Genomic DNA, 24,542 nt, shown 5'->3' with positions numbered 1-24,542 from the left:
CTTATTACTTGCACCAAGAAACTTTACATACAGTATTACGGATCGTTTGATTAAAATGATAAAAGCAATAATAATTTTCGAATACAATATGGGATTATTTTATCATCTATTTGATTTGATTCTTAATTTTGGTATAAGCAATCTCAGGATTATTTGCTGTGATAAGTATTATTTTAATATCACATCTATATGGGATAACTATTCCGGGAATTACTAATCCCGGGAATAAAACAAAGAAAAGGCACATTTGTCCCTCTCCAAAACTATTCTCCCGAAGTTTCTAAGAAAATCAATATGAAAATTGGAAATAAAAGTTTATCTAGTGTAAAACAAACCATATGTTCTATACAGGGGTAGAGTTGGAGTATAATTTACTCGTTGGGCAAAATTCAGTAACTTTGGTGCAAATTCTATTGTATTAATCTGTTTTCATGGTTTGTTCGTTATTCCTTTTTCGTCTTGCTTTGAATTGCTTGTTCCTATGCCGAGGGTCTACTGGAAATAGCCTCTCTACCATGGTAGAGGTAAGGTCTGTGTACATTCTACCCTCCCCAGACCCCACTGTGTGAATTTCACTGGGTATGTTGTTGTTGTTGTTGTTGGTGGTGGTGGTGGTGCAAATTTTGTATTTATCTTAAAAATCTATTAAACATGTACAAATAATTAATTTAGAACCCATTAACTCAAAAGAACTAGAATCTCGTCCCAATAAGCTCAAAATCCTTTCTTTGCCTTTAGTTCTCTAGTATATATACTGGTATATCTCATTATTAGTTTGATAAACCAAACAAACAAACAAACAAACAAAAAAAAAAAAATAGATCCACAATATAATTCCGTCATTATTTAAATTTTCGTATTATAAACCTTATATTATAATTCAATGTACAAGATGCAATAAACGAGCCCAGGCAATCGACACAAAGCGGGGATAGCTCAGTTGGGAGAGCGTCAGACTGAAGATCTGAAGGTCACGTGTTCGATCCACGTTCACCGCATATTTTTTTATATTTTCTTATTTTCTCTTCTATAGCAAATTATTTACATTACGGCATAATTGATTTTTTTTCTCTGTTGTTGTAAATAGCCAAATATTTAGATTTGAGTTTACATATGTGTTATCTTTACATAAAGAGTAGTATATCAATCTTTTTATGAGAACCAAGTATTTTTACGCCAAAATAAGAGTATAAATTCTGAAGTTAAGCATAATGTAAGAAAGGAAAATGGTACAAAGTGACAATAGTATTTTGCTTTTATACCTCTACACAAATGATACATATGCACGTCACGGGTGCGAATCATAAGCAAAAAAAGCTGATATTTAAATGAAAAAGGATAGCGGGACGAATCTATTTATAAATTTCAATCTGTGGGTCACTAGCCATCGAGCATTTCTTATTTATAAATTAAAAAAGATACATAATAGGGCATAGGCCTATAACTGTAAATATGTCCTTGGTAGCCCTTTTCTTTCAAACTTAATATTTTTACACATACGTAAAATTACTTTATGTCCTGTAAATTTAACCCAACTGATAGAATTTAGAATTATCAAATGACACACTAACTGTTATTTTCTTTCTTGTTGTGTTGTTCTCTTAATAGAATTATTCATTTTGTATGTCTCTTCCAATCATACGTTTAGGAGATATGTTATCTTTTAGATTTTCATTTTAGAAAGTGATTTATCTTTCTGATTGCATCATCTATTGAAAGGCAATTTTTATAAAGAAAAGTTAAAAGCGACAAACGAAAATAACAAAAAGGTTGTAAAACAATTTTTTTTTTTTTTTTTTTTTTTTTTTTAAAGAAAATAAAGCACCAAGCTTGATCACATTATATGTTTCCGTAGTGATAGTCCACTGATTACTGATTAGTTAAGACATTAACAAAATGAAGATCATAGCATCATCTTATACAGACATTAAAAATAGGGATTTTTACACTCCATGTTAATTAGGGCAAAATAATTACCCGGTTTAGCCAATAGTTCACAGATTAATTAAGACATTAACAAAATGAAGATCATAGCATCATCTTATACAGACATTAAAAGTAGGGATTTTTACACTCCATGTTAATTAGGGCAAAATAATTACCCGGTTTAGCCAATAGTTCACAGATTAATTAAGACATTAACAAAATGAAGATCATAGCATCATCTTATACAGACATTAACAATAGAGTGTTTGGGATAGTTTAAGAGATCTCCCTCCACGTTTGCCTCAATATCAGTAACTTCAGATATTACATATACCACCCCTATTTACATTTTTTGGTAACAAAACTTGATTTACATGACAAAACTTTATAATGTTCCTATATTGTGCTTTTTGTAGTGCAATTTTGATACTACATTCTTTTTAACCCATACGTCTTCAAATATTCTCTGCATTACTCAATTAGTTGTAAGAATATTGAAATCCCTACTATAATATTTAGACAAAATGAAAGAAAAAAAAATCATCTTCTCTATCTATGGAATTCAAATAAAATAAAATGGAAATAAGTGGTTATAAAAATCTTGAAAGTGTTTTTATATGTACTTGTATTACATTAGTTTCAGTTTTTTTTTTTTTTTTAAACATTAGCTTTCACCTAAAAAAATTATTTTTGTAAACATAGTACCTGTTCAAAAGGAAATTTTTTATAATACTTGACCCTGCTCATACAAAAGCTTTTGTACGCCAAATATAATGTAAGTTACAAATTTCGCAAAAACATCCTAAGAATGTCAGTCGTGGTTTTACATTTTCTATTTTTATTTTTTGGTTACATTTTTGCAGATTTCAAGTACAAAAGTGACTCAGTGCTAGAAGAAATTAACTGTAACAGGCCCTCAAATTTGTGGTTTTTAATTTTTATCCTTCAGTGTTTTGGGAGCAACATAACTTAAATTTTGTTTAAATTTTGTTTGGCAAAGTTTATGTTTAACTTCGGCATATGTATTATAACATCCTACAAGTAAGGTCGAATAAGACAAAACTTTCAACACTCAATATAATGAAAATTACATACTATTTATACCGCATAACTTAATTTCTACAAAACTTGTGCTGAGCCAGACAAAAGTTCAGTTTTCGAATAATAAATTTTTACAGAACTTATGCCGAGAGAAGCATGTCTGAATGATTTTATTAAATAAGCCACAGGAACAAAAATTAAATGCCACAAATATAAGGGACAAAAATTAAAGACCCAACTTCAAATTGAAAAGGGAGATACACTCTTCAATTTAGCCATTCTGTCTTCTTCTATTTCATCAATGCTCACAGAACTAATTGCAAAACTAACAAGAGGCTCATCGTTCAATGCAACCTTTAGCTGTTTGATTTTCAATTACATTTTGGTAAGACATTATTTGGGTGATCTGATAATGTCAAAAGAATATTTACATTCACATAGTATATAATTTAACTGTAATTAGTAAATTGTATTAATGGTAATTAACCTAATAATTTTCTTCTACAACAACAAGAACATACACAGTGAAATCCAACAAATTGGGGTTTGGGGAGGGTAGAGTATCAGAGCACACCTTACCTCTACCTTGGGAGGTAGACCCTCGGCACAAGAACAAGCAATAATTTTCTATAACACGTTAAACATAACTAGTACATGTTGGACCTTGAGTGAACGCGTTCATGCACCGAGCTTCCCTTTTTAGTTTATATATCCACATATATTTTGTATCATCCTATGGTTAGTCAGAGTTGTAGAAAGATTAAAATTTGTAGTACGGAGCGTATCAACAAGCGGGGATAGCTCAGTTGGGAGAGCGTCAGACTGAAGATCTGAAGGTCACGTGTTCGATCCGCGTTCACCGCAAGAGCCCTTTTTTTTTTTTTCACAGCTCACTGATTCATTTAGAATGCAAATATTTCTTGGCTAGTATTATTAATATTGCACTACAATTTATGTTGATTTCTACGTGGAGATTAATGCATGTTGTTTGGATGCTTGTTAACTATTACATGGTATTGTATTGTTACTTCAGATACCATATTTTCTTACTTAAATTTTGTTGTATTGTATTGTTAAATCTATCGTTACGTAACAATAAAAACACCCATTTTAAGTAACAACTGATTTGACGTGTGGTCGCGTTGTTTCCAAACATCGTATAAATCTCTTCAAACTCAGAACAAGCATGGTATAATTTGTGCTAAATTTATTTTAATATGGAGGTTAGTCATGCTAAAGTATAATCGCATACAACGAAATAGATTTATATGCTAAGTTAGGAGATGAAGATCTAAAGGTCACGTGTTCGATCCACGTGCACCGCATTATCTGTTCTCTTTTACTCTCTCTTCTGTTGCAAATATTACATTTGAGCATAGTGTAATGTAATTATCTTTACATAAAGAGTTATTACCAGTTTTTGTTTTTGTTTTTGTTTTTGTTTTTATGTACTACTTATTTGCGGCAAGGTTCGAATTCGTCACGTCTAACTCACACATCATAAGCAACGGTCTTTCACTTCTGTTGCAAATATTTACATTTGAGTATAGTGTAGAGTTATAACAGTATTTGATTTTCTGAGGACCAATTATTTTACGCCAAAATAAGAGTTTAAAAACGGTAACATTAAGCATAATGTAAGAAAGGTAAATGGTACAAATGGTTCTCCTCTAACAATACTATTTTGCTTTTATACCTTTAAATAACATTAAGCATAAAGTAAGAAAGATAAATGATACAAATGGTTCTCCTCTAACAATACTATTTTGCTTTTATACCTTTAAACAAATGGCCTATTGATAAGAGCGTTGCTTGTGACGTCTGAGTCAGAAACACATCACGAGTTCAGAACTTTCTGTAACAACCATCCTCTATAACCGACATTTCACTATAACAGCGATGTTCATTAATTGCCGAGTTTCGACCGTTGAGCCTCTAGCCCTCAGGTATTTCTCGATTTTCAAGAAAAGGATTTGGTGTTTGGTTCCGAGAAAATTTCTCTAAAGAAATTTCTTCCATCAAAGGTGGAAAAATGGCTTCCCTCGCTTATGGGCATAAGTCATTTCCTTACAATCATCTTGACGTCTAACTTCATATAACTTGCTCCAACTAACACGACACATTTGTCTAGGAGACAATATATTAACGTGTATACTTTTGATAGTTCATGAATTACATCAAAAACAACTTGGGAAATCAAACAAGAGAAATGTAGCATTACCTAAACATGTACACAAGAACTGCTTATTAACTGCCAAATTCACAGTATCAATTGGTAGCATCAACACTAACAACATTTGCCATACAACAAACTGTGTAACTGTTTAATAAGTTAGAACAAACAATATATATGATCATCAAACTACCAAACAAGAAAAAAAAAAAAAAAACCATTTGACATCTTCAAAATGTTGTACAACTTCGTATCTTTGACTAACGAAAAGAAGAAACGAAAAAAAAAATGATTAAAAGAAATCAAATTCGAGATAGTTACCAGAATTTTGCTGGTGTCGGACAGGTACGGCTACGGGTTTCTCATTAGTCGATGATGGCTGCTGTGGTGAGATTCTCTCGAATTCAACTGGCCTTGGGATTTCGGGCGGGCTTGCACAACGAATCAAAGCCCAGTTTACGCCTTCGAAGAAAGGATGCTGCTTAATTTCTGTAGCTCCTCTTTTGTATGCTAATCGATTCTGTGGCTCTTTCACGAGCAACCCTCGTATAAGATCTCTAGCTGAAAAACTTACCACCGGAGATTCTGGAAACCGAAGGGGTTGATTCACAACATTCAAAATTGTAGCTCGATTTCCGGACCCCTTGAAAGGCGTCTTACCAAACAATAACTCGTATAAAAATATCCCGAAAGCCCACCAGTCCACTGCGCTTCCATGCCCTTCACTTTTGATTATTTCGGGTGCTAAATACTCGTGGGTCCCAACGAAAGACATCGAACGTGCTCCAGTAGGCTCAGCCATAAGTTCCGGTAACGGACTAACTTGGTTCCCTGTATCATTTTTAGGTTTTTTTTCTTTCTTCGACTTACTAGAAAAGAAGCGGGGCCCGAAACATGTTGTAGGAACCGCACACACTGGCTGGATACACGAGGGCGGCTCGATGCATGCTGGCTGCACACAGTAACCGGAATTATTCTTCCGGAGTGGGTCCACATCAAGAGACGATAACTTGACGAGTGTCGGACTCACGGAACAGCGAAGCGAGAGATCAAAATCGGATAGCATTATGTGTCCATCTTCTCTAACAAGCACATTTTCTGGCTTGAGGTCGCGATAGACAATGCCAAGCATGTGGAGGTATTCCATTGCAAGGAGGATCTCTGCTACATAAAACCTGAAATTTTGAGATAAAAATTAACACTTCATAAAATAATGCAAACAGAATGTTTTTGTTTTGATAAGGTAATACCAACAGAATCTAAAACAAGCTCTTTTCTTCCGTTAACTAGTAAATCAAGCTAGGCAAAATTAGCATTGGCAGGAATATGGACTGGAAGGAACACTCTGTAACATGAAAGCTTTGGTATCAATGGTCCTAAGGAAACAAAATTTATTGGATACAAGAAAAGAAACATAAAAAATGACATACTAACTAAAACGGCCACGGCTATACATATTGGTTTAAGAACCTAAGATATGGAGGAACTCTTTATCTCGCAAAGATAAGGAGGAACTCAAGACCACTGAGTAAATAAAGCTAACCATAAAGGAAGAGAAAACTGCAGGAGGTAACGTTGCAATGCAAATGGTCCAGAGACAAAAGATAAACCAGTTATGTAACATAAATTTTTAAGGACCTTTCGGTATTCTGGCAGAAGTCGGTATATTAGTTATTCCATCTTCTACCCTGCATAAAATAGAACATAAATTGACTCACAGTTTATACATGTTTTAATTATGCGGGGTTGTAAACTGGTAACTTAGTGTGCTGAAATTTATACATAACAACTAAAATGCTACCAAACAAGGTACTAGTTATCCTGGTTTTAATATATGAAAATTCACTTCCTAACCAGCAAACACGACCCCGAAAGCAATTAACACTAAACATCAAAACCAGGCAAACAAAAAGAAAGCGAACCATGTTAAGACTATGAATTAAGTACTTATCTAAAAAATAGATTAATCAATAAAGAGGTTTTGGGTCAAGTAATCATACTTCACAGCTTGTTCAGAAAAATGCTTCCCTGGCTGCCTCTGACGAAGTGTGTGCAAGTCACCTCCAGGGCAAAACTCCATTACTAGACACGAAAACTTTTCCGTCTCAAAATGGGTATATAAACTTGGCAGAAAAGGATGGTCCAAGGACTGCAATATCTCTCTCTCCGTTTGAGCACGCAGCAATTTCTTACGGCCAGCTAATGATGCTTTATCCATAACTTTCATGGCAAAATAACACTTTGTTCCACATAACTCCGACAGATAGACGCTTCCAATATCACCACTTCCTAACTTTTTTAGCAACCGGAAATGTCTCAAGTCTAACGCTCCGTCTTTAGCTCGAATAGCTTGAATTGCTTCCCATCCTGAGTCATTAGCTTTATGAGGTTTATTAATACTGCTGCTAAAGGTGCTGCAACTACTTTCATCACTTACATCGGTGCTTGTGCTTCCCCTACAGATGCTGCTCTTTCCACTATCAACAAAATCAGCTCGATCACTAGGTTTGCCACTTCCACTTGTTTTTGCAAGGCTACTGGCCCCATCGCTTACTTTGGCTGAAGCTGAGCTTACATTTGGAGCATGTTTCAGGTTTCCCAAATATAAGCTCGAATTAAACTTATCGACCAATAAGTCGGTAGAATCATTGCTATTTAGCTCTTTGGAAATTGTGCTCTCAGACTTGCTACTATTTGAAACTTGGGAAGGTGCTGATTTCCGAGAATTACGTTCTACTGCTTGAATTCCGGCTGACTTATTCACCTTTTCAAGTGAACTCTTGATAGGTGGTGTTGACGCCATTAAAAAGAAGGCAGATTCCTCAATGCAGTCAGCTCGACCGAAGCCATTACTCAGCAAGAGTGATCATGATCAGAAGCTCCATAAACAGCATAAAAGTTCCCAGATTGGAAGTAGGAAACTGTATACACACAAGAGACATAAAGTGAACTTGGAGGCCAGGTTATCGATAGGATCAAGTAAAGTACAATAAATTAAGATAACTTCAAAACTGTTATACAATGACAGAAAACATATAGTAGTAATAAACAACAAAAGGTACTTAAGAGAGAAAACAATATAGATCTAAATAAAGTAACAGGACAAGCAAACTGGGATATATATGATGACTTCAAAGTCCACAATATCCTAATCCACATTTAATAAGCAATTTATTACACAGACTCCAAATCATAAGTAGTGCAAGAAAATGCCTAAGACAGCTAAAATCTCAGTGATTTACCTCAAAAGCCCAAATCTTTTCTTAGAACCATGAAACAAAAAAAAAATCACCAAATCAAAAAATACATACATTCAACAGCACCCATAAGGCATGAAATACCACATAGCATAATACAAGAACAACCCCACATAGTAAAACAAAGTCCACACTCCACAATATCCTAATCCACAGTAAATAAATAAGTAACAGGACATAATTAGTGCAAGAAAATGCCTAATAAAACTAAAATCTCAGTGATTTACCTCAAAAGGCCAAATCTTTAGCTAAAACCATGAAGTGAAACAAAACACCAAATCAAAAAAATGCAGACATTAAACACCACATAGCATAATATAGGCACAACCCCACATAGAAAAACAAGAAAAAAAGCAAAATAGAAGGGTCAATGAAAACTAAAATCTCAGTGATTTACCTCAAAAGACCAAATCTTTAGTTAAAACCATGAAGTGAAACAGAATACCACATCAAAAAATGCAGACTGAGAGATATACATGATGACTTCATAATCTCCAATATCCTAATCCACATTCAATAAGCAACTCATTTAGCAGACCCAAATCATAAGCAGTGCAAGAAAATGCCTAAGGAAACTAAAATCTCAGTGTTTCACCTCAAAAGCCCAAATCTTTTTCTTAGAAGCATGAAGTGGAAAAAAACACCAAATCAAAAAATGCATACATTCAACAGCATCCAATAGGCATTAAACACCACATAGAACAACCCCACATAGAAAAACAAAGTCCACACTCCACAATATCCTAAGCCACATTAAATAAATTAAGTAACAGGACATTACTAGTGCAAGAAAATGCCTATCACATTCAATAAGCAGCTCCATTAGCAGACCCAAATCATAAGTAGTGCAAGAAAATGCCTGAGGAAACTAAAAGCTCAGTGATTTACGTCAAAAGCCCAAATCTTTTTCTTAGAAGCATGAAAAAAAAAAAAAAACACCAAATCAAAAAATGCATACATTCAAAAGCATCTAAAAGCCATTAAACACCACATAGCATAATACAAGAACAACCCCACATAGAAAAACAAAGTCCACACTCCACAATATCCTAATCCACATTAAATAAATAAATGAACAGGACATAATTAGTGCAAGAAAATGCCTAATCCACATTCAATAAGCAACTCATTTAGCAGACCCAAATCAGAATTAGAGCAAGAAAATGCCTAAGGAAACTAAAATCTCAGTGATTTACCTCAAAAGGCCAAATCTTTAGCTAAAACCATGAAGTGAAACAGCACACCAAATCAAAAAATGCACACATTAAACACCACATAGCATAATACTATTAGAACAACCCCACATAGAAAAAGAAGAAAAAAAGTAATATAGAAGGGTCTATGAAAACTAAAATCTAAGTGATTTACCTCAAAAGACCAAATCTTTAGCTAAAACCATGAAGTGAAACAGAACACCAAATCAAAAAATGCACACATTAAACACCACATTGCATAATATAAGCACAACCCCACATAGAAAAACAAGAAAAAAAGCAATGTAGAAGGGTCTATGAAAACTAAAATCTTAGTCATTTACCTCAAAAGACCAAATCTTTAGTTAAAACCATGAAGTGAAACAGAATACAACATCAAAAAAATGCAGACTAAGGAAACTAAAATCTCAGTGATTTACCTCAAAAGCCCAAATTTTTTTCTTAGAAGCATGAAGTGTTAAAAAAAAAAAAACCAACAAATCAAAAAATGCATACATTCAATAGCATCTAAAAGCCATTAAACACCACATAGCATAATATAAGCACAACCCCACATAGAAAAACAAGGAAAAAGGCAATATAGAAGGGTCAATGAAAAAGTATACAGATCTTGTTCCAAGAAAACCCTACAAAAAGGATCAAAAAACTTGCCCAGAAATACCCAAAATGCTAAAAAACAAAGTAGTGAAAGAAACACATCAAGAAACACACAGGACCATTTGTAAAGTGCATAAAAAAGCAGCTTAAAAGAATGGTCACCTGAAGTGTCACAAAGATCAAAACTTTTTAGCAATGAGGGAATTAGCAGCACTACTGTTGACAGAGATAAAGAGAGTGAGGGGACCTCCAAAGAAAACTGTGTGGAGAGGGAAGAAAGAAGAGAAGTGCTTTTTTGAGAGTGTATAAAGAAGCTTTGGGGACTTTACCAAACAAAATACATTTAACAATTGTATGGGGAAGAGAAAAAGGTGTGGGATGGGTTTTTTTTTTTTTTTTTTTTTTAATTTTCAACCGATGTCCGGTATCTGTGTTGAATATGACTTAATTTGGATTCGCGTTGGAAAATATTACGTTGAAAGTTTGAAAGGTAAACACTACTTGACAAATGCGAGTTCATACTTTGGATTCAAATTTGAGATCTCACATTAAGAATGAAGAAGTACTTATTACTGAGAACAAGTTTTGTTGGTGTGTTTGAAGTTTGGTAATTTGGATGGGGAAGAGAAAAGGGGGTGGGGTTTAAATTAAAAAAAAAAAATATTTTCAGCCCGAACAGATGTTCGGTATCTGTATTGAATAGGAATAAATTTGGATTCGCGTCGGGAAATCTAACGTTGAAAGTTTGAAAGGTAAACGCTTCTTGACAAACGTTGAATTCATATTCAGGATTTAAGTTTGAGACTTCGTATTAAGGATGAAGAAGTACTTATCACTGAGCACAAGTTTTGTTGGTGTGTCGAAAGCTTTTCATGTTCAATTATTTTCATTGGTAATTTAAAGGGGGTGGGTGTTTTTATAAAAAAAAAAAAAAAAAAAATTCAACTCGAACAGATGTTCCGTATTTGTATTGGATATGACTAAATTTGAATTCGCGGCAGAAAATCTCACGTTGAAAGTTTGGAAGGTAAAAGCTCCTCGACAAATGTGAATTCATACTCAGGATTCAAGTTTGAGAACTCAAATCATGAGTGAAGAAGTGCTTATCACTTAGCACAAGTTTTGTTGGTATGTTTGAAGCTTTTCATATTCAATTATTTCATTGGTATTTTGTCCCAAACAGGAGTCTGGATCAACATATGGGCCACCACAGTCTCCAACCTGTCTCTCATGCTTTCATTATATATTATATTATATTATATTATATAAATATATAGTACTAGTAAGTAAATTAGAAAAATTTCCGATCTTCTCACTTATCCACTTCATCCAAAGAGAATTTTCAAACCTAATATTTTGATGATAAAGATCTGCCAAACATTCAGAAATTCTGTTGACAGTTGAATTAAAGAGAAGTACGAAGAGTCAAAGAGATTGAGTAACTTTGACTAATATTATCCATTCATAGTTAGAAAAAAGAGTCATTTTTGTCGATAACTCCTAATGGAGCTTTCACTTGAAAGGAATTACAAATCATAATCAAAAGTTAAAGAATATATTTTGATATTTTTCTCTAATAAAAATTTGGATGCATAGAGGTTAACAAAGTTTACGCTGGAATTCCGTCAATAACAAAGGTAAATGTTACGAGTAAATGATTTGTTAACGATAAAATAGACCAAAGATGTAACACTCTTAAAAATTTGAATATGTAGAATATACTAAAACAAGGATAAATATGAGATTATTTGCTAACGGTATGAAATGATTGGACGAAAAATGTAACGCAAAGGCAAAATTGAAATTTTCCATATAGCCTTGGAAAAATTTGAATCTTTTCCCAAAGAAAGGAGAGAGAGAGATTTTGATGAAATATTATACAGTAAGATATAAATCCAAAAAGAAAGAAAAAAAAACTAAACTAGTGGTTATGGTCCATATTAGGTGCAATATTTTTGAAGTTGGGTATCCATTTTTGTATGATTATAATGATTTTCAGGCTTTCTGTGTGGATGCAGACGTATTCACTAGGTCACTTATTAAACCAAACATTGACCAGTCACTTCTAGTTGACTGATGGAAGGTTAAGCTAAACATAAAGGTCTATTTACTAACAAGAATTTGTACAAACAGAAAGAGTCTAACTGTTCTTTATTTCATTCACATGAATATGAATAGTCCAAAAAAAAAAAAGTCAAAAAGAGAAACAGAGAAGACTAGCTAAGTTTCTAGAGCTTTCATCACGTTTTTACTTCCTTTTTTTGCCGGAGCTTCATGTGCATTAACCCATTTTTCAATTAGATGTTTGGATATGGACTATACTTCATGATGAGCCAAATAAAGGTGTGGTCTTCTATTACCATTTTAAATATTTTTCAACTTACCGAGAATATAATTTTAGATAGGAGGATATGGAGATGTCTCACATTAAGGTGAAAGGCTAGCAGATAGTTTATCCTTTCGTACTAGTAGTCGCAATTTTGCTCTATCGTTTATTGCTACTATTTATTGTTTCTACTTAGATTATCTTATTTATCCGTGTTAGCTACTGCTCCTTTTTTAATTTTTATCATTTTTCGCTTTTGTTAGTTTCATTTGGATCTTTTTTGAACTTATCTTTATCGACCTTTTTCGTCATGTTTTCTCTTAAGCCGAGGATCTTTTAGAAACAACCTCTCTACCGTCCAAAGTAGAAATAAGGTCTGCGTATACTTTACCATTTCCAGACCTATCAATATTGTTATCATCTGACCTCTCCTGCTACCACGGTAGCACCTAAAAGTGATATGCACCAGTCATGTTCGAGCAACAAAAGCTTATACTCATTCAGTTCACATTGGAACGAAAGGAAAAAACAGGGACTTGGCATCCACAGGACTGACATGCCAATATGCCATGATATCGTTTGACCTCTCGCCTCTCCAATCTAATAAATGGATTGCTATGATCACCAATAGGAATAATTGAATCATGAAGCTGATGATAGTAATAATAACAATAATAATAATTGTACAGACGTAATTCTTTTCTTTTCCCCACTTTTCCATTAAGGTTAAAAGAACGTATCAGTCATAGGCTGCTAAAAGTTCTTTTGGTTGCGTTAGTTTTCTTTTCAGTACTTCTCCAAATCCTATAAATGAAAAACACTTAAATCTAGTTAACTTCAGTTGCATTCAACCAAAATCAAAGCTATTTTGTCACTGCATGATTGAAGCTTCTATTTTGGAGGGTCATGTGACTTTATCACGTCATGATATTGCCTCTTTTTATATAAGTAAAAAAGAAGATCTCGTTTTGGAATAATCTCCCAATATCACTAACAAGCATAATCCAAAGCCTGTAATTATGAGAAGAGCATAACGTGAAGAATTCCAAACACAGTAAAACTGAAGCATCTCTCTGTTCTCACTTTGACCTGCTAAACACTTTGAGAATTTACTATTTTCCTTGTTACACTAAAATAGTAAAACGACAACTAAATCGTAATCATTTCTGATTATAAAAGAAGCTGAAGATTAGTAAAACCTCATCATCAGTCACCACCAAGGTCAAATAATATGTAGTTTCATGCACAGGTACTACTGTGCGCACTTTTGACAAATGTGTCGCTTTTGGTGAGAATATAACCCCAGGCAACCTTCTATAGGATCACAATGCCATAACTGAAATGGTGAATTTTTCTCGTGTTTGCAAACTTTGAAGTGATGAATCCTTTCCTTCAGAGACGGCAACAACAGGCCAATTGCCCGTTCCATATAAAAACTTCAATTGAAGAGCTCTGTGTTCACCCAGTCCCTGCCAATTTGATGAGCAAAAGCAAAAACACATTTGACTCTTAGAAAGAATGCGGACACTGACGTGTTCAATCAATCTATAGTATAAAACTCTTACTTGCTAATGTCATCAAGGTGGTCATCGAAATCTATAATATCCTTCCATTTCCCTGATGAAATGTAATCTAGAAGGACCACATTTGCTGATGGCTGTTTAATTTTCAAGCGACTGCTTCCATCTGAACCCACTAGTTTCCAGCTCCTAGATGCATCCTTGGTGTAAAGCTGAACAAGAAGCAAAACATACAATAACGGAACTGCTTTAGAGGCAGGACCAACTTTTGTAGATCATAATTACAACATCGGAGAAGAGAATCATGGTATACTAGCAAGACGGGTGAATGATCAATTTCTTTTTATGAAACACAAGTGAATGATCAAGACAAAAAGAACTATCATGAACAATGTGAAAATTATGAACAATCAGATATGTTGCCAACAAATAAGGGGACCAAAACCAACGTGGAGCAAAAACTAAGACTACTATGTTTTCTTGTTGTTCATGTCAACTTGGAGATGTAGAGAAAAACGATAATATTAACATGGCAAGGGCACAGAGCATTATCATATAAGTTGGAGAACATGTTATTTTGAAACCATAGAGTGTCCCAGTACTAATCATTGAGAACAAAAATTAGTAAACTAGTTGCAAGGAGAATGCATCAGGATGGCAGGTATGTGCAAGAACATAGAACAAGCCAAGACAAACATTCTAGGGAGACCTTGACAGCTCCATACAAACTAGAACTATTTTTGATAATGAACCTTGATGCAAACTAGAACTATTCACCAGAAAACACATGATAGGTGGCAGAATGGTTACTTGTCCATCATCCGTAAAAACAATTTAAGGGGAAGGATTAGGCAATGATCAAAAGTAATACTAGCACAAGGATATGAGTAATTACCAACTGCCATCAAACAGAAACAAACAAGCATAACTCTGTGAGACTATGCCTACTTCAGAACGGCAGCTAATTCTATCATGAGGCTACATATTCCGTGCATCAAGGTCGCTGCTGACCTTGGCAGGTGTTAGAGGTGGGGAGCGACTAACCATATAAAAAATATTTTGTCATATATAATACTAATGCTCCCACAAAAACCAAATAGATTGAGGACTCTGAACTTCATCAGCAATCATTAGATGGAGGAAAAATGCTAAAAGCCATGCGCTAAGCTTCAATTCAAAAACCCAATGGCTACATAAAGTTCTATACTGACCTGCATTACTGGACTCCTGTCTTTCCCCTCTTTTGATAAAGTTTCAAACTTCTTGTTATCCAACTGAAACCGTAAAACTCTCAGCTTAAGCAATTTGCCAACAACAATTCAAAGATCCAAACTTTTCTATTAACATAGAAAAACAATGTTCAGTCAACAAAAACTTACCAGGAGTACAGCAGCTTGAGGGAAATATCGGTAGATGTGATCTGCAATATTCTTGGCAACATTTCCTAGCTCGGAATCATCAAATCTCTCATTGGCATGAAAGTAACCAACAATGCTTAAACCTTTATCACAATAATACTCCTCTATCTGTCCAAATAAAACAGGATCAGAATCCTAAATTAAACGCAGAACTTGGAAGCAGATCAGTGATTTTCATTCAGCAAGTTAGAAGTATGAAGTATCACCATATCCACTACTCCTTTGTGACGATTGGTTCAAGTTTCATTAACATAAAAATCACGAATACACACATTATCAGGGGCAGATCCAAGATTTTATAAGTCAGATCATAGTGTGTAAATATATACAGATAATATATTCAAAGAGAAAATTTATATACAGTTCCATTTAAATGATTTTCAGCCATATCCACTACTCCTTTGTGACAATTGTTCGAGTTTCATTTATATACACAAATTACATCTAAACACAAACACAAACATATTCTCAGAGGCAGGTTCGAGATTTTAAGTCAGCTCATAGTATGTAAATATACACACATAATATATTCAAACAAAAAAAATATATACAGTTCCAGTTGAATGATTTTCAGCCATATCCACCACTTCCTTGTGACAATTGGTTCGAGTTTCACTTATACAATATTTACACAAATTTACATATAAACCACAAGACACATATTCTCAGAGGCAGATTGAAGATTCTAAGTCAGCTCAGAGTATGCATATACACATAATATATTAAGGAAATTCTATATTGTTCCAATTGAAAAGTTTACTCACTAAATATCGAGTTGGAGGATAATCAAAACAATATTTATATATAGGCAGATCAATGATTTTCAGTCAGCAAGTGCTAAGTATCACCATATCCACCACTCCTTTGTGACAATCGGTTCGAGTTTCACTTAGACAATATTTTTACAAATTTCCACATAAAACTCAAACACATAGACATTCTCAGAGCCAGATCCAGATTAAAGTCCGCTCCTAGTGTGTGTATATCCACACGTAATATATTCAAAGAAAACAATTATATACAGTTCTAGTTGAATGATTTTCAGCCATAGTATGTCTATAAATACACGTAATATATTCAAACAAAAAATCTATATACAGTTCCATTTGAATGATTTTCAGCCATATCCACCACTCCCCTGTGAAAATTGGTTCGAGTTTCACTTATACAATATTTATATTACATATAAACACTAACACAAGCATAATCGTAGACGCAGATCCAAAATTCTAGGTCAGCCCAGAGTATACGTGTGTGTGTGTGTGTGTGTGTATTAGTATATTCAAACAAAACATTTATACACAGTTCCAGTTGAGCGAAGTGAATGTGCAATATGAGCTTCACTTGTTCAATATTTATACAGATTTACATATAAACACAAACACACACATATTCGTAGACGCAGATCCAAAATTTTAGGTCAGTTCATATATATATACGCATAGTATATTCAAACAAACAATTTATATAGAGTTAGAATTGAACGCAGTGAATATTGCAATATGAAGTTTAATAAATTCATAATTAGGGCAATTTCTATGGCAGATCTGAGTTTTTACGTCAGCTCAGAGTATGTACATATACAGGGGCGATCCAATAACTTTTACACAGACACTATCTATGCATTAACAAATTCACTAAATATCTATAAATATTTGAGTGTGAACTCAATTATCATTATATATTAACTTGAGGCCATCGTAGGAACTCATAAACTTCAAATCCTGATCCGCAAATAACAACAGAATTGTATACAGTTCCAGTTGAACACAGTGAATGTGCAATAACAAATCCATTAAATATATATAAATATTTGACCGTGAACCCGGTTTTTTCTATATTAACTTGAGGTCATTGTAAGAACTCGTAAATTTCAAATCCTAGATCTGCCTCTATATATATACACACATAATATATTCCAAAAAAAAAAAAAAATTATACACAGTTTCACTTGTTTATACAAATTTACATATAAACACAAACACACACGTATTATATGAGAGCAGATCCGAGATTTTAAGTCAGCTCATATATACACTCAAACAAAAAATTTCTATACTGGTCCAATTAAATGCAGTATTTATACAATTTTTTATAAGCACAAACTCACACATATTATGTGTATGTATATATATACACATAATTTATTCAACAAAAAAAAAAAAATTAATTTCAGTTTAGTATACGGACCATAATTAGGGCAATTTCAAGTGGAGGAAGTAGGCCAATTTGTGAATGGAATAACGGAACGGATTCCGTTATTTCGACGGCGTTGTTATCGTCGCCGGAGATACGGCCGATGAGAATGCTGTTAACGGCGTTAGTTTTGTGCTTAGATGCATGAAGGATTAACTTGATGTATGCGTTTTGGTTAATCTCGTACGTTGATTCCATTACCATTGCACCTGAAGCTAAGAACACTGGATTATTTGGAGAAAATGACCAAAATGGTACTTAACGTATGGGGTTTGGACAATTGCGGAATTAGGATTTTAACTAAGAGGGTTCAAAAATATGAAGAAGTAGATAAACGAAGAAGTTAAAGGGTTTAACATCTAGTATATATATATATATATATAAAATAATTTTCACTCGTAATTTTTCGCCGAAAGGGGTTTTGGATGCATCCCTTGGCACTTACCGGCTCTGCTCCTGGCTGGACAATCTTAGTCCTTTATATATAGGACGTAAGCCGAAATAGTATTTAACTTATGGAAAAATGATTATTTTAGTCTTTCGTATATATCACGTAATTCTGAAAAAGTGGTTATTTTAATCTTTCATATATATCTTTTTGAGCTTACTATATGAAAAAGCTCAGATTCAGTAATATATGAAAATTACTCCCTCCATTCGTCTCAGTTTATGTGGCATCTTTCAAATTTCGAGAGTCAACTAAATCTTTTTTTACCGGAATGTTTTTGTATGTCTTTTAAATATTGTAAATTGTTAATTATTGTCATTTCGGATTAGCTTGTTGTATGCGTCTTGATGAATCTCGTACATTGATTCCATCCCCGTTATAGGAAAACAGAGCAAAATTTGTGTTTGTTGCAATGTGTAAATTGTTAGAAGTGTTTTACTCCTACTATGCTACTGAATTATTTGGAGAAAATGATCAATTTGGTCCTTAATGTATGGGGGATTGGACTATTTTAGTCCTTCGTATATACGACGTAGCCGAAATAGTACTTAATATATTGAAAAAATAATTATTTGAGTCCTTTATATATGAGATAGCCGAAATAATACTTAATGTATGGAAAAAATGATCATTTTAGTGCTTTATATACACCGTGTAAAGAAAATAGTCTATAATGTATGAACAAGTGATCATTTAATCTTCTATATGTACTAGGTGACCGAAATAGTTCTTAATGTGTAAGTTTTGTGCTTTGACGCATGGAGGATCATCTTTATGTAAGCGTTTTGGTGAATCCTGTATGTTGATTCGATCCCTATTACTACAACAAGCAGAGAATAATTTGTGTTTGTTGCAACGTGTGAATTGAAAAAGTGTTTTTACAAGTCTCATATTGGATTATTTGTAGTTTCGGCGGATATTTTCGGGGCAAATGCCCACCATTTGGAGACGTTATTTAAAGCATAGCTCAAATTTGCAAATTGTTTAAAATTTGATCTCTTCAAAACAAAAAAGCATCTGTGACCCCTTTTTAGAGCATATAAGGGGAGGTCAAATTTCAAAACTTTTCTCTAGAGTATACCCATTACCAAAAAATATACATCACTTTGGGATACATGTGCATAGCCGCAACGCGTGGCTAAAGGTCAACCAGAAAAAGAGCTCAAGCTCTTTATGTTTTAGTTCCATTGAGAAAACTGAGAAAATCTTTAATCACGAGATTGAAGTTGGAAATAGCTTATTTTAGCCTTGCAGATCTAAAGTTGGGGATTGTCAAGCCTTACTTTAAATCCAAAAGTTCGAAATTTGCACGCAAAGTTCAAACTTCAGATAATAGGTCTGAAGTTAAATTTCGGTGTCCTCAAATTTATATTTGTACCTGTTTGACTGATAACATTTTCAATCCAAAATTTAACGTTAAGAGCAAGTGTGATCCAATACATGAAAAAAGGGCAATATAAATTATTTTCCATACATTGGAGTCATTTTTAACCCTTTTTTGATTTTTTAATTAGGTGTTTGGCCATAGAAATCAAAAACTTTTTCACTTTTTTTTTTTTTTGAAATTTTGGAGTTGGAGTTGTAGTTGTGTTAGGCCATAGTTTTTGAAATTGTATTTTTTTGTTGAAATGTACTTATTTTGATTGTGAAAAACTTGAAAAACAAGTTTTTCTTGTTTTTCCAAATACAACTTTAAATTGTATTTGACATTTTCATGGCTAAACGCTGATTCCGGAAAAAATTAAAAAAAAAATCGGAAAAAAGTGAATAATTCTTGTGGTCAAACAGGTCTTAAGACTAAGGTGCTAATATAAGGAATTATGAATAAAAAATGAGGAGACAAGTTGACAGCAAACAAAGTAAGGCAGGTCCCACTGGAACCAACAAACATGACTTTCATCATTTTAATTTAAGTGAGATATTTGATTCCAAAAAGTTAAGAAAAATAATCATGTCATTGAAAAGAAAATTAAAACAAAATACTAAGTAACGTCTTTTTAAAAAACAAAACAAAAAAGAAAAGATACTGTTGACATCATTTGTGGTCAGTGACTGAAGTTTAACTACACTTTCCCATTCTTGGAATCAAAATGCCTCCTTCCTTTCAGTTACTCTGCAACTTGTTTTGTCAGCATATTACTTTATTCTCCTGAAAAAAATCCAACATTCTTGCCCTGTTAGATTTCCCAAAACTTTCTTGGAATATAAGTGTCAAATATTTGATTTTTATTTGACATTTTCAGTATATATATAGAGAGAGAGAGAGAGAGAAATAGAGAGAAAGATTGTGTGTTGTTAATGGAGCTGGTAAGTTACTCTGACCCCATGAATGAATCAAGTAACTCTAGTCCACCATGGCAAGAAATGTTCCAATCTGCTTCAATGATGAAAACTGATGCACAATTCAAGAACAATGGCTCAACACAAACTCCCCCTAAAACCCAAGAAACCAAAGATCATAACTTCTTATCAGATGAATCTCAGGTACTATTTCAATTTGTGGTCATTTAATTTAATTGTTTGGACGGTTGTTATATATTGTTTCATAATGTATCGTATTGTACTGTATTGTTTTGATAAATACAATGATTGGATAGCCTTATTGTCATTGTCTTTTGTCTTGTCATATTGCCACACACCAACAATTTGAAAAATAATTACAATATTACAAATAAACAAACAAAAAAGTACAGTAGGGGTAGAAAAGAAAAGGTAAGGTAGAAGGTACTATAGGATTAGTAACACCAAATTGGTAGTTCCATAAACCGACACTTTTCGTCATTACATAACAACAGATTTAACAATACGATACTAATAAAATTTAAATAACAACTAAAACAGACACTGTATTAAAGTAGTAATACAATACAATGGGTAACTTAATTATATTATGTCTCAATATGCTCCTCGCGTGGGGGCCTGATTCCTTTTTCATGGGGCACGTACGTTGAAATTCTTTTCTTTATAATTTGTTGTAGTAAGACTTAAATCTAGCACCTCTACATGCTTAAGATGTTAGAGAGAGCATACTTTTAATAACTTAATTATATTATGTCTCAGCAGGTACGCTTGGCCCTCTTTATAGCCATGGCTCATGCTGGTCTTGCATTCACAATTTTCATTCTTTATGCTGTTGGCAAATTGCTTGAAGAATATTTGAGGCCTATTTTGTGGGCAGTGCTTTGTTCAATACCTTTAAGAGGAATTCAGCAAGCCCTTGTTAAATTTTGGTCTGAACCTTTGAAACTAGGCCTCACAGAGACTATTTTGGCTGTCCCTATTGCTGTATTTCACGTTTTTGTTGGAACCCTTGTTGATATTAGGGAAATGATTTTCAGAATTGTTCTTAGGAGACAAAAAGGCAGTACTTTGAAGCGCAATCGAAGCGGGTTTTTTATGTTGTTTCGGTGGCTAGTTTCATTTTGGGTGTTTGTTATGGCATATGAGGAAATTGGTCTCTTTGGATCACTAGTACTTCTTGCATTGGGATTTATGGTTCCTGCTAACAGTGTGGAGTCTACTATGAATGCCGTAACGTCTTTTAGAAGTCAAAGTTTCCGTAGACTGTCGATATCGGCTTTTTTCACTAGAGGGATATTGAAACGATTGAAAACAATAGTGGCGGTAGGACTGATTATCGGATTGAGTGTTGGTTCGTTGGCAGGTACGGTTTTTTTCTCATATGAAATTGGATTGGAAGGAAAAGACGCGGTTATTGCGTTGAAATCCCGTGTAGAAGAGAGTAATTATGCTGAGAAAATTGGCATCAAACAATGGATGGATGAAAATGATGTACCTGGGATGGTGGATAATTATACTAGTCAATTGTATGAGACAGTATTCGACCAGATGGATAGCTACGCGAAGCAATACAATATGACTGAATTTGTTTCCGGGATCAAACATTTTATTAGGACACCGGTGAATAATGAACGGTCTACGGCTTTGTCATCCCGCTCTCGATTTACTCAGAAAATCATGAGCGTTAAAAGGAGGATTAAGGATCGTGAATGGGCACAAATGTACGCAGAAGCGGATGCGATTTTCAAGGAATTGCTGATCACTAGAAAGGACTTGGTTGAAAAGGCAAAAGGCTTTGCCCTTCAAGGAACAAATGTTATGCAAGGGGTACTTGTTACTGGCACGTCACTTTTAGGTAGCAGCGTGCAGGTCAGTAAGGGTGATGAGTTGAACACCCTTTGTCAAAATTTATACTCTGTATATAGAAAATAATACTATTGTCTATATATGTCAAAAATTATTTTTGTAAATATATATTACTTATTAAAGTTTGAACACCCTCAGCAAAATTTCTGGCTTCGCCACTGGTGCAGGTCATGTTCTTGATCGGAAGTTCTATACTTTCAGGAGCTGCAGGAATTTTCAATTTCGTGTCTCAATCGATGGTGTTCTTTTGGGTACTATATTATCTCATCACATCGGAGTCCGGAGGAGCAACGGAACAAGTAATATGCATGCTTCCGATATCCCAATCTGCAAGGACTCGATGTGTTGAAGTTCTTGATAAAGCAATTTCTGGAGTTATTTTAGCGACTGCTGAGATTGCGTTCTTTCAGGGATGCTTGACTTGGCTCTTGTTCAGATTATACTCTATACATTTTTTGTACATGTCGACCGTCCTTGCATTTATCAGTCCTCTGTTTCCGATTTTCCCTACATGGCTTTCGACTGTTCCAGCAGCATTACAGTTAGTGTTTGAAGGTCGATATATATTGGCCGTTAGCTTATCCGTTATTCATCTTGTGCTTATGGATTATGGTACTTCCGAAATTCAAGATGATATACAGGGCTATAGTGCTTATCTCACTGGTCTCAGCATTATCGGTGGAATGACATTGTGTTCTTCAGCAGTTGAGGTAAATAACAAACATCTTTCTCCCTTAAGTTGCTATCATAGATTTCCTTGCATAGTTGCATCTTTGTTAGCATATGTTTCAAGTACAGTCAAACCTTTATATAACGGCGTTATTTTTTTGCTGCTATAGCGAAATGCTGTTGTAGAGAACATGTATAACATAACATGTAAAACCAGTTCCAAGAAAAAACTTGTCCATTATAGTGAAATATTGTTATAGAGGAGGATTGTTATTGAGAGGTCTGACTGTATTTTCTTCTCTTTTTTCTCTACTTGACCATGCGAAGAAAAAGTGTAAGAGGCTCATATATCGTTATCCAACAGAACGAAAAAAACACAAAAAAGAAAGAAAAATGTTCCCTTTGGGGAAAAAAAACACAGTGCCTTCCTGTTAAACTCTATTCTTCTGTCTCTCAACCTTAGTTTAAGTCATGCCTATGAAGTCGAGGAATTACCGGTTCCATGAATAACTAGGATCCGATGAATGGCGTTAGAGGAAGAGTCTGCTCAGTTAACTTCAGATGAAATGGCGTTACCTAAAGAACTTATGCAGCAGTTTAATAGAATATTTCGAATCTGTATTTCCGAATTATGGGACACTATGAAGAATAATAGACGAAGTAGAAGAAGAGAAAAGAGAGAGTAGCAATATTCTTTATGTAGTGCCAACACCCAAGGGTGCGGCCTAGCAGTCAATAAAATAAGTGAAAACCTTGGGGACAAAGGTTCAAATGCTAGTAGGAAAAAAAAAACAATAGGTCATTAATTTCTTCCCATCTGCCTAACCCTTGGTGGGAAGAGTTCCCTGATACCTCATAGCTCATACATGTCTGATGAGAGGTAGCAGGTACTGGTAAAATCGTGGAGGTGTGCGGAGCTAGCTGAAGAAATGCATGTGATTTTCCTAAAAGCATTAGAAAGAGAATGTGTTGTTTTTTTCGTTTTAAAGGTGGTGTTGCTTGATATTAATTGTTCGTGGTTATGTTATGCAGGGAGCGATAATGGGGCCGCTAATAACTACAGTTGTGATTGGAATTAAAGATTTGTATGTTGATTTTGTACTGGAAGCACAGAAGGAATGAGTAGAACAAAAACCAGTGTTTCCAACACCTGCTGAAAACATTTCGTAGCCATGGGAAGAAATGCTGCAACTTAGCTTGATCGCGAAGTATTACAATAGCATTGAATCTTTTTCGCGGATCAATGGTTGGCTTTGTTTCTCCCTGTGATTGACTGTCTTTGTTCTCTGCAAATTGGCTCGATGTTTATGTATGTCACTATGTCTCCAAAATCTGTCAATTCGTCTTTCTTTGCAAATTGGCTCGATATTTGTGTATGTCTGCAACATCTGTCAATTCTTCTTTTTCAGCAAATTGGCTCGAGGTCTTATGTATGCCTCCAAGATCTGTCAATTTGTGTAGGTAAGTTGCTAGCTCCTTGGTTACTGTATATTTATGTATATCATTTTTCTGAATGTTGGTTTGTGTGAAGAGAGTTACCACAATTTGCAAGCTTCTAATGTCTTATTTCCCTTTTACTAATATTTTCTT

At 34.2% G+C, this 24,542-nt stretch overlaps 3 protein-coding genes and 2 non-coding genes across 8 annotated transcripts; 3 read left to right on the top strand and 2 right to left on the bottom strand.

Annotated features, from left to right (window-relative positions):
• Nucleotides 1–925: 925 nt before the first annotated feature.
• TRNAF-GAA (transfer RNA phenylalanine (anticodon GAA)) lies at nt 926–998 on the top strand. The gene has a single exon. It is a non-coding gene; the product is annotated as a tRNA-Phe (tRNA).
• A 2,760-nt stretch (nt 999–3,758) lies between these two features.
• Nucleotides 3,759–3,831, top strand: TRNAF-GAA (transfer RNA phenylalanine (anticodon GAA)). Its single transcript has one exon. It is a non-coding gene; the product is annotated as a tRNA-Phe (tRNA).
• A 1,408-nt stretch (nt 3,832–5,239) lies between these two features.
• On the bottom strand, nt 5,240–10,538 carry LOC132053164 (serine/threonine-protein kinase D6PKL2-like). 3 transcript variants are annotated; one of them, XM_059445052.1, is made up of 3 exons: nt 10,371–10,538; nt 7,141–8,061; nt 5,240–6,315 (listed from the first exon to the last, which is right to left on the bottom strand). In XM_059445052.1, the coding sequence occupies exons 2-3, from the start codon at nt 7,941–7,943 to the stop codon at nt 5,433–5,435; spliced, it is 1,686 nt and encodes a 561-aa protein (XP_059301035.1). In that variant the 5' UTR covers nt 7,944–8,061; nt 10,371–10,538; the 3' UTR covers nt 5,240–5,432. The 3 variants fall into 3 exon arrangements, with proteins under 3 accessions (XP_059301035.1, XP_059301036.1, XP_059301037.1); XM_059445053.1 differs by lacking the exon at nt 10,371–10,538 and adding an exon at nt 10,031–10,238; XM_059445054.1 differs by lacking the exon at nt 10,371–10,538 and adding an exon at nt 8,795–10,002.
• A 2,962-nt stretch (nt 10,539–13,500) lies between these two features.
• LOC132053165 (ER membrane protein complex subunit 8/9 homolog) lies at nt 13,501–17,884 on the bottom strand. The gene is made up of 5 exons (XM_059445055.1): nt 17,663–17,884; nt 15,434–15,580; nt 15,266–15,328; nt 14,100–14,266; nt 13,501–14,003 (listed from the first exon to the last, which is right to left on the bottom strand). The coding sequence occupies exons 1-5, from the start codon at nt 17,870–17,872 to the stop codon at nt 13,973–13,975; spliced, it is 618 nt and encodes a 205-aa protein (XP_059301038.1). The 5' UTR covers nt 17,873–17,884; the 3' UTR covers nt 13,501–13,972.
• Nucleotides 17,885–20,144: 2,260 nt separating this feature from the next.
• LOC132053162 (uncharacterized) lies at nt 20,145–24,511 on the top strand. 2 transcript variants are annotated; one of them, XM_059445049.1, is made up of 4 exons: nt 20,145–20,600; nt 21,180–22,286; nt 22,451–22,993; nt 23,985–24,511. In XM_059445049.1, the coding sequence occupies exons 1-4, from the start codon at nt 20,415–20,417 to the stop codon at nt 24,072–24,074; spliced, it is 1,926 nt and encodes a 641-aa protein (XP_059301032.1). In that variant the 5' UTR covers nt 20,145–20,414; the 3' UTR covers nt 24,075–24,511. The 2 variants fall into 2 exon arrangements, with proteins under 2 accessions (XP_059301032.1, XP_059301031.1); XM_059445048.1 differs by having other exon boundaries at nt 21,177–22,286.
• The last annotated feature ends 31 nt before the right edge of the window (nt 24,512–24,542 follow it).

This window comes from Lycium ferocissimum, chromosome 4, assembly GCF_029784015.1.
Source record: "Lycium ferocissimum isolate CSIRO_LF1 chromosome 4, AGI_CSIRO_Lferr_CH_V1, whole genome shotgun sequence".
Taxonomy (NCBI): Eukaryota; Viridiplantae; Streptophyta; class Magnoliopsida; order Solanales; family Solanaceae; genus Lycium; species Lycium ferocissimum.
This window is presented reverse-complemented; position numbering and strand designations above follow the sequence as displayed.